Consider the following 10,868-nt stretch of genomic DNA (forward strand, 5'->3'; position numbering starts at 1 on the left):
CCAACATACATCACATCTAATCAACTAAAGTTCATTGGAGGCTAGTTTTGGCTATGAATCAAAGATTTTTCATCTTCCAACAAAAAAAGAAATAAAGAAATAAAGAAAAAAAAAATCGTCTTCCTCTTTTAAGATTTTCTTGTATACTGCACCTTCAGAAATCAGAGATGCTTTAACTCAAGTTAACCTTTCGTGCACCCTTATAAATAATTTCACAGACTTCAAATGGAACACACATAACAAAGAGGACTCAGACAATGTCCTTTTTTTAATCAATTATACGAAAGGGAAAACGAAAGGGTGAAAAACCCTGTTGGAAGTCTGAAATTGTCTTATTTATCATCTGCTTCAGTTAAACAGGATTAGAGATGCAGTATATCAACTAAAAAAACAAAAGAAGAAGAAGAAAAAAACAGAAAAAGAAAAAGAAAACAATTTGTATCATGAACGAAACCCCAGTATTTAAACTTCCAGTCAAATTACTGGCGGTTATATTCTCTTACCTTCTTCCCCCTTCTATGTACGTCGTCAAATTGTTGTTTTTGTTTCTATGTTTTATGTCGATTAGTGGCAATCCGTCTTCAGTAAAATATAAATGAAATATATCCAGTAGAATGACTTCGAGTTCTTTCAAAGAGACGGTTACTTCCCCTTGAATAGACATTACCCTGCGAATTTGAAAAACAAATAATAACTACACATTAGAGAGTTTGATGCTGAGGATTAAAAGACAAATTTCGAATTCAAAGTTGCATTTGCAGACTTCAACTTACAATTGAGAAGATAAACTGAATCCCTAACTCTCTGTAGGTAGTGATATGCTTGTGAGGATGATCCCACATCACAAAATATCTAAATTAATGCTCTGATCATCTTGGGGAGATCCAGATAAATATGTGCCTAAGGCAGAATACATAGAAGTGCTGCTCTTAAATAGTAGCTGAAACGATTTCAGACAATTTTTCCAGTTGAATTTTCCTTTCCAAAAAAATAAAAGAAATATTTGTTGAAAAAACTCCACTCTATTTGAATAGAATGGACTATAAGGGGAGGATACAGTCAACAAATTCCTTTATCTATAAAATCAATGTTTCTGAAGGTACTGGGATGATATCCAAAAGAAACATTTGTTCCTCAGTTAGGGGTTGGCAAATAGTTGGAACTAAACTTCTCAAGCATAAAAGCAAAAGATTTCCCCTTAGGGCCCAATGACTAAGAACACAAATAGGCACCCTGCATTTATTCTTTGTAATCAGTTTTTAGTAGGTGAACTACCTCCACTTTGGTTACGATATGCAGAATTATTTCAGCAACACTTGGTCAAATTATTGAACCTGAGATCTCAAGTGCCAAGTATAAAACGTTCATGATTAGGAGCTCCTCCTTAAGCAGTTTGCTTGTTGGTTTTTATACTTCAAGCATTAATTATGTAAATAAAAACCAGCCCATGACTGTGAGCTTATAACCTGATTATTTTCTGGTTTGTATACTTCAAAGCATTAATTAAAGAAAACATACACGAAACAATCATGTTCAGATCATTGGTAGGAGTTAGACAATCCCTCTAAGATATAAAAGGACTAATCTTAAGCTTGTTAACAGGGAAAATTCTATGTGAATCAGTGAATGTCAGAATGAGGAAATTAACTTAAATATCTATATGTAGGACAAATACTTTAATTCAAATATCTAGATCAAGGAAGATGATATGAAAGTTATCCTAAACAGAAAGCTTACATGACATACGTAAATAAAGTTATATGTTCACAAATTGCTTAATATGTTCGCAAATTTTTCTAGATTTATCTTTCCTCCCGCAACTTGCTAAATGTAAATCATTTAATACAATTAAAATTTTAATTCCCACAAGCTAAAAATGGACTCATAACAATGGCATGATAAATTCCAAATATAGAAAGAGAACATTTTTGAACTGCAATAACGCACCTCAATGATGCACAATTTTGAACTGCAATAACGCACCTCAATGAAACCCAAGTAGGTCCTTTTAAACAATAACTAATTTTTATTTGTTTAACACCAAAATCGCAATCATAATGTTTAAAGTTCTAGCAACCATCATGTAGGCATTTTCTACCACAACTATGATGCAGAAAGCTTCAAAGGAATTCAACAAGAAGAGTATGTAAGAATCTTTTCCATTTGTATTGGCAGATTTGGACCTTAAAATTTCATTATGAATACCATGTACCTAAATCCAGTCTAGAAAGAAGATCTTTGATGAGATGAAAGTAAAAAAATTTTGAACAGAAATAATCTCAGATGTTACTCATTCAAGAAGAAAGCTTAAAGCGACACTCTAAAGACTAGTGCTGCTTCATTGCTTACCTCCATCACCTCTATGCTGAAGTTACAGTACTTTGTACCTCCTAAGCAGGAGAGATCCACGTCAGGGATATCTGCTGCTTTTATTTCAGAAATCTGCAGTTATTTTAAGTTAGAGACCGTAACAGTAAATACAATGCGTATGTATCATATGCGCATTACATATTAAACATAGAACAAATACCTCAAGTACAGTATTGTAGAAGAATGTAAACAAACAGAGCAGAAGAGCATGACTCAGAAGTGCGGAGCTGTATCAACATCTGCAGCAGTAGCATCAACATGTCCATTGTTAACGTCGTTTATATCCTCTTCAGTAAACAAACTCACATTCTTTGACTCTTTTGGCAGGTATGAAATCTTTTTAAAGATATCTCTGAGGTTGTCATGCTCTGTCATCTCTGTCAATATTCTGTCTTTAGCAACCATTTTGGAAGTATATTCTTCTTCAGCAAGTGACGAACTTTCTTCAATATTATTCAGGTCAATTTCAGGAGAGAAAACCAATTTAGACATTTTGTCCTTTGTAGCTTGTACACAACATTTATCACTCTCCCCACTTCCCAATGTGACCAATTGATAAACATAGACAAATTTGTGCTGGCCAATTCTGTATGCTCGGCTTATTGCTTGATGTTCTGTAGACGGGTTCCAAAGAACGTCAATTAGAACCACCCTTGAAGCACCAACAAGGCTTATTCCTTCAGAGCATGCTTTAGTTGACGCCAATAAGACCCTTGCTTCGCTTGACAAGTCATTGAAAGTATCTATTAGAGACTGGCGAGTCTTTGAAGTGAGCTTCCCGTGCATCTTTAACACCTCCTTTCCTTCAGTCCAATCAAATAACTTGAAAAGCTGATCTCTTATTATATCCAGTGGCTCAATAAACTGACAGAACACTAGAACCTTCTCCTTTAATGCTTCACATAATCGAATTAGTTCTATAACAAATTTGGTTTTCACCCCTTCAGAAGGATTTAATCTCACTTTCGCTAGGAGAGGAGTGTCCATTAGAGGTTTCTCATTCTCATATAAGCAATGCATCGCCAGAGAAGGGTGTATTGAAATCAATGTCTTTCTGTAGTCCTTGTTAACGAAACTACCATCCTTGGACTGTTGAATTATATCAAGAATGCTCTTCTGGTAGGGGAGAGGATTTAGGACAATTGTACACTTTCTTAAACCAGGAAGAGTGTCAAGGATTTTACCGCTGTGTACATGGACAAAATGTCTGATGACTGATTTAACGTTTTTTATACCAGATTTAAGCTCTTTACTATCAATAACCCTTTGTACAAGATGATCCCAATTCGTTTTGGCCTTGTTCCTTTTTTCTAGAACCTTTTCTTCAGTTGTAGCAAACAATTCTGGTCTTTTCAGCTTTGAAGTTCCGAATGAAATTTTTTCGGCAAACTTAGGTCTAACCAGACAGAGTGTATTGTAAAGCTCTGTAAAGTTATTTTGAAAAGGGGTTCCAGAAAGGATGATTCGTTTAGAAGTTTTAATTTGTTCAAGTGCTTCCCAAATGCGACTGCGTTCGTTCCTGGGTGTGTGGCCCTCATCAAAAATGATTAAACCTGGCTTCTCAAGGAGGATCTTCTTCAACATTGAACCTCTCATATCGTTATCACTGTATGTAGTTGAAAACAAGGTATAACTGACCAATATAACGCTTTCTCCTTTGTACCATGAATACATCTTGACTAAGCGCATCAACGTTGTATCTTGCTTATTTGCTTTTCTTACCAGTTCAAGGGCCATGACATCTTCCTGACCTGAGTACTTTTCAGCATTCAAATCATGGATAGCAAGACTAACCTTCCACTTCTTAAATTCGTTCTTCCATGTCTCCAGCAGTCCACGATGAGCAATAATTACCGGTCTGCACTCTGGAAAGAGCTTCATGTAAGATTGGATGAACATAATTGCTAATCTTGTCTTTCCAGTGCCTGGGGCATGTGAAATAACACAGCCACCAGTATCATCAGAGCCAACGCCTGATTTTAAGTCATCAAGGGAAATGCTTCCTCCGAGGTTTCTCCACATAAATTCGAATGCTTCCCGTTGATGCAGAAACATACTCCCCTGGAGTCCAGGAGTGAGATCCCAGACAGTCCCTGTTGAATAACCATGGGAACCTTGGCAACTACCATCTTTTCCTTCACTGAAAAGATCATTGAAAAATAAGGGGACCTCTTTGTTTTTAACAGTGTTACTCCGAGTTAACCTCTCCCCAAACTGAGAAGATGCCTATAAAATGCAGAAAAATAATGGATTGGTTAGGCAACAAGCACAGCACATATTAAGTCAGTTGTGTAAAGTATAGGAATAAATATGTAATTCATACCCATGATGGAAATATATGTTTGATATCCAATTTCACAAACGAGCAGAATTTGCATCTGATGCCAATTTCCTCATCAAGCACATAATGATGCTTCCCCTTCATGCAGAGAGCAGATGGGTCAGATTCAACTTCGGTAACATTAGTCTCTTGAATATGATCCTGCGCAACATCACAGTGGTCAGAATCCTTCTTTAGTAACAAGTGTACAAGAGAACATACAAAAAAAACCTACAGTATACATGATATCCAAACATGCATGCTCAAGAGGATATGAATTCCATATCATTATGAGATTAAGTATGCATATGCATAAATATAATTCATAAAATACTATGGCATTAACTTAGATAACTAAGAAAATTATATAGGTCTTAACTAAGAAGTTTAAATGCATACATCAACTTCATATCGGATGACCAAATGGAAATGCTAAAATTGGAAAACAAATCCGACCTACAGGTTTCACTGCATCTGACAAAACCAAAACATAACATAGGCAATATCTTTTGATGAACATGTCAGCAACACTTTTTTATGTTCAATACATATGTTTTCTTGCGAAAAGAATTTTTTTAAAGAAACATGGTTTACAGTCATATACATCTGTAACATGATTATATAAACATTTCAACAAACATGAGCATAACAAAAAAGCTCAACTCTACAGTTTAACTACATCAGACTATCTGTTACGTTCCATAGACAAGATACATAAATTAGATTACAATGACTAGCTTTGAAATCTGACACACATGCACTTAATTCTCTGCCCTAGAATAAATTCCTTATGTTGCATTTTTGGACGCCAAAAATGCTGATGCAGGATACAACCAGTACCAGGTAGAAGCAACAAGTAATAATGGACATGGCTAGTAACATATGCTTGATACAAAATTGAAAGCATCATCTTTTCACTAGTTTATGGTGCCAGTCTCCATTCAATCAAAGCTACAACAAACTTGTGTTTTATACTTTGATTGTCACGTACAAATTATCACTTCAACCAGGGGCTTCAATTTTTCTCCAAACAAGACTAGAAGGTTAAAAATATGAACTGTTCTTCAGTTTTAATGTTTTTAACTGAATTTAACTGATATACAAACTTTTCACAAGAATCAAAAGCAGGTCACTTGAATATCATATGTTAATTGAGACAGGTTTACATGTAACTGATTATGAGTCAGTCTCAAATGATTGCACTATACAATGCTAGAGTTTTAGGCACGTGCAGTTGCGAGTGTATAAAACGAATAAGGATTTTAAAAATATACATATGCATTAGTTTTACCAAGATTTACATGAATAACACTATCTTAGCCATATTTCCTGGCTAGATCTTTTGCTTAACTTTGCATCTCTGATTTTGTTAAGATAGAGTTAAGAGAAGCAAAATTCTGACATAAGCTACTCCAATACCTACTTAGATCGCCTCTGTACTTCCTTTTCTCGTCTTTCTCCTCTTTGTCCCTCTCTTGTAGATCATTTTCCTCTTCTGCATCCCTTTATTCCCCTAAACCACTACTCTTGTCTCAACAAATCCTCCCACCATCCCTTTCATCACATATTCAACCATGCCCTGTCCTTCAATCCACCCCCATGTCCTTTTACATGATTGTCTTCTCTTCTCCATTTGCTCTCTTGAGATCTTTTTCTTGTTATTCCAATTGTTTTTTCTTTTTCACTCCTTTAGTCTCTTGAAAGTTACAGGATACATAAATTTGGTGCAGTAATTGTGAATTATTCCATAAATCCTTGTCAATTATATAACTAACTTTTTTAAAATGCTGATGAATGTTATATTCTTCATCCAAGACTTTTCCAACCTACCAACAAAACATCTTGATTGAACGTGTTCAACGCTGAAATTAGGGTTCCTTTACGATTGGACAAAAGGAGGATGGAGAAGACAAGGTTTAATTAGGTTTTGAATTAATCAATATAATTCAATTTAAAAAGTGATTATCAGGTGCCTCCTAGTAGCAAATAGCCAAATAAAGGATAGTTCATCATTTTGACTGCTTAAATAATGCTTATTAATGAGGTTATTAAGATAAATTGTGTACACAATTTAATGACAAATTACTCTCCAGGAGAACTTAATAATTACTGTGAAAGAGACATGAGTCCAGATATGGAAATTGCCTCCTAGTAGCAAATAAACAATAGTTCATCATTTTGACTGCTCAAATAATGCATATTAACGAGGCTATTAAGATAAGTTGAAATAGGAGGATACTACTGATAACATGACACAACAAACAATAGTGTGAAAGGTAAGAAAAATATTTGCCAAAATCCTAATAAATATAAATTATTTAAGCCTTTAATGAGAAGTTGATTTTATGTAAGGCTTCATAAAGTACTCCAAGTGGTGATTATATCACATATGCTTCCTTCGCTTTTATATGATGCCAGAAACTCAAATATGATGCCAGAAACTCAAACTTCGAGTCATTATCACAGAGAATTAAATTCGGCTCATAAAATATATATATATGCGTGTATAACTTACACGTCTGCATGTACACATATTATTACATACAGACAGTACATAGTGTGCCTTTAATTCTACTTTAATGAGTCCATGTACTCTACAGTTTTCACTGCACAGTCATGTACTAGACTACAATCCAGCACTACCATGTTCCCCTCATTTCTTTTCCTCTGAAATTTAAACTGGCCCAGGTCGCATGGTAATAGAGGGTTAGAGAAGCGTCCTGCCAGCTACTTAGATTTAGTGGAAAGTCTATAATCTACGTCATGTACATAGGCATAAACATATACAAGAAGAGAGTGGAATATCTGTTTAAGATTACTTTATGGATTTAATGAAATTAGTTCAAGCCTTATGCGCACTACCTAGGTAGATATATATAATTCATGTATGATACACATATACAAATAAATAAATAAATAAATTGAATGTTGCTGTCCCTTTTTAGAACCATTTAAGAAATAATACGCAGTCCAGGAAATGGATATGAATCTCTTAGGAAAACCAATGAAAATTATCTCAACATAGGAAAAGACTGAAGCACAGAAATACAGGATAACAATTAAGAGGCATGCAGCTTTCCTCACACTCCATCTTGTCTACTTATTGGGCTGGTTTAACATGCATTCAAGGAAGTATCGCTTGGGTGATCTCTTTCAAAAGTATTGTATGCTCACAATGTGGAAAGGAGGAAGGAGAACACCATGCTTCAAAGAACAATTTTTCTCAATCACGCAGATTCGCAGAAATTGTTTTCCTATATAGATTGCTACATTGAAGCCCCTTCTGGAGTCTTAAACTCTGCATTTTGAATTGTTATCTTCTCCGATAAACCTAGTCTTCCACAGGCCCACTGGCTTTTACCGTCATTTCCTATGACTATTTTTTGTAGTTAGGCTTTTTTTATTTGCTGAAATTTCTATATTCCATGTGTTCTCAAAGAAAAGGTATAGAAATATTTAAGAAGAGATCTTTGAGAACCCTACTTTATATATATGGAAAAAAAAAGGAAAAAGATTCGGTTGATTAAATAAAAGTTACAGAAGACATATGAGAAGAATAATTGATGGAAGAAGGATATACAGAAAATTACACATATGCTAACATGTGAGTAAAAAGTAATTTACAGCTAGTATAATTAAAAAGAGATAATAAAGCTGATAATATAGAATGTTCACTAATGAGCACCAAATGATAGATTACCAGGAAACTTAGCAATACATGAATACTCTTTAAATTGTTACAAATCGAAAGGGTTATTGACTGTGTTTAAAATAAACCCATAGCAAGAATGGAGATTCTTCTCTGCTTTTGAAAACTCTCATCTGATAGCTCTCTTAAATTTAGATATTCATTTCTGCTCTGCTGATAGTTTTCCTATACATGGTAAGCAATATAGTAACGGGAAACAATTAACTATCTCTGCCTCCTTAAAAGAAACAATCATCTGTGAAAACCACGCAGGAACAGTTTTTTTCTTTTAAGAACAAAGTATGGTGTCTTGAGAGATCCCCAACGATATGCATACAAGAAAAGGGTGGTTGTACATAGCTAAGTGTAAGTCTCCAACTCGAAAGACGTAGCCAGATAAGTACCAGTTTTACATATACCTTAGCAGGAACAGTAAATTAATGCACCTATCAAAACCAATATCAACTGCATAAGAGTAATATTTGGTCTCTGCGCATCTATTATAATCCATTCATTAGAAATTATTAGACATTTACAAAGCTACGAGGCATCCTTAAAAATACAGTTTCCCTAAAATCGCTAGTGGAGTTAATAAAAGTTCAACACCAAAAGTCTAAAAAGTCATCAATTCGGAGATGAGAACTTATGACAAATTTTGAACTGACTTACAGGTTTCCATACTTGTAGAATCAACTGTGTTTTATGACACAAATCCACTAATTACTCGTAATTAACTATTTGCAAATGCCAAGAAATATAATTAACCTGTGATAAATTAGCTCCTAGCATTATAGAACTCAGAAACTAATAATATAAACACAGAGACCTGTAGACAAGGAAAATACCCTGAAATTAATCCATTCAGAAGCACAAATTATTTCAAATTTGTTAATCAGACATGCCTTCTCAAAAAATTTAAACTATACCTCATCATCATGATAGACACCTATGTTATTTGCTTCCGTAGTAAAGTCAAAATCGGCCCACAAATCATCAAGTTCTTTCTCATGCTCTGACTTATCAACTGGTTTTGCATCGTCATCTCCAAATGAAAATACTAAGGGAAGCAAATTCTCTGGGCAGGCTGCGCTGTTGTCTTCCACGGGAGACTCTCGTTTAAACAAGTCCTCCAGAGTTGTGCCCTCTTCATTGAAAATATTATTTGCAAGAATCTTGAAGAGCTCATTTGCGTTTGGTGGTCGAACACGCTTCCTCTTCTTGGATGTGCTTGCTGGGACTCCATCTGTTTCATTCTTTTCTCTTGCATCCACATTCAATTTGATGCCATTGCTACCCTCCCTACTTCCGCTCTCCATCATATTGCTAACCTGGGTTCCCATCCTGCCACCATCTTCAGTATCACTGTCAACCCACATCCTTTTTCGTTCAACTAAATCCTTGGAAATGTCAGTATCTTGCATTTTCGTTCTGTTTCCATCTCTGACACCATTACTGACTTTGGTATTCATCCCACTACCTCCTTTGTTTATATTACAAACCCACTTCCCTTTTCCTCTATCTAAATCCATCCCAACGCTATCATCTTCCATCTCATCCTCCTCACTCTGTAACTCATCCACTTCCAAACAAACCGGATTTCTCACCGTGCCCATCTTCTTCATTTTCGGATCTGCAACCGAATTAAACCTTGAACGGGTCCTCTGAGAAACTATGTCACTCCTGCTACTACTATTCACACCCTCGCTATCGCCTCCCTCATTGCTGACAGACACTAGAATATCAATACCCAACTTCTTCTTCTTCACGAAGACCTCATTGTCTTCACTACTTCCTCCCAATACACTAACCGATTCTGACTTCTCGGCATAATTGTATGACTCGTCCTTTTGGCTCCCTTCATCCTCAGTGTCCTCTCCATCCTCCGAATCATCCGAGAACTTCTCCATGAAATACTCAGAATACGAAACCCTATTTATCTTCCCATTTTGGGCTCTGGTCCTTCTCGCCACGCAAAAAGGAAGGAGCTTTGCCATTGGTTTCACTTCATTCTCGTCAACCTCCTCCTCCTCCTCCTCATCCTCCTCATCCTCCTCCTCCTCTTCCTTTACTCTAACCCCCTGAGGAATCTCCAAATATTTTGATCTCTCAATCAAACTGCAACAGTTGGAGGTTTCCCCCTCCTCATCGTCACTGGAATCAAGTTCAACTAACCTAGCTGAAGGCTCTGGGCTGCTCCTATACCCGCATTCTTCATCCCATTCCTTTTCCGAAATTTCGATAGAATCTGAACCCGTTTCCTGATCTGAAGCAAATCTGATCGAAGACTCTGACCCGGATGCTGAGCTTGTTCCTGAACTTGAGTCCCCATTGCTCTGTCTATCCTTCTGAAGCTCCGACGGCCATTGGTTCCTCACGTTAACACGATGCCGCACCTCCACATCTCCTCCTCCTCCTCCTTCTTCTTCCGTGTCGTCATCTTCATCATCGCTGTCATCTTCAATGACAAATACGGTCTTTTTCGGCGGCGGA

The 10,868-nt window shown here is 36.1% G+C and overlaps 1 protein-coding gene across 1 annotated transcript in view; it reads right to left on the minus strand.

The window, feature by feature from the left end:
* LOC109839113 (SNF2 domain-containing protein CLASSY 3-like) overlaps nt 238-10,868 on the minus strand; it is a 13,760-nt gene continuing 3,129 nt past the window's right edge. The window contains exons 4-8 of the mRNA XM_020407545.1: nt 9,305-10,852; nt 4,694-4,852; nt 2,531-4,596; nt 2,350-2,442; nt 238-668 (exon numbers count right to left, since the gene is read on the minus strand). Coding sequence (XP_020263134.1) covers nt 2,584-4,596; nt 4,694-4,852; nt 9,305-10,852 — 3,720 coding nt within the window. The 3' untranslated portion in view covers nt 238-668; nt 2,350-2,442; nt 2,531-2,583. The remainder of the gene's footprint in view (nt 669-2,349; nt 2,443-2,530; nt 4,597-4,693; nt 4,853-9,304; nt 10,853-10,868) is intronic.

The sequence above is a fragment of the Asparagus officinalis genome, chromosome 4, assembly GCF_001876935.1.
Source record: "Asparagus officinalis chromosome 4, Aspof.V1, whole genome shotgun sequence".
NCBI classification, from domain to species: domain Eukaryota; kingdom Viridiplantae; phylum Streptophyta; class Magnoliopsida; order Asparagales; family Asparagaceae; genus Asparagus; species Asparagus officinalis.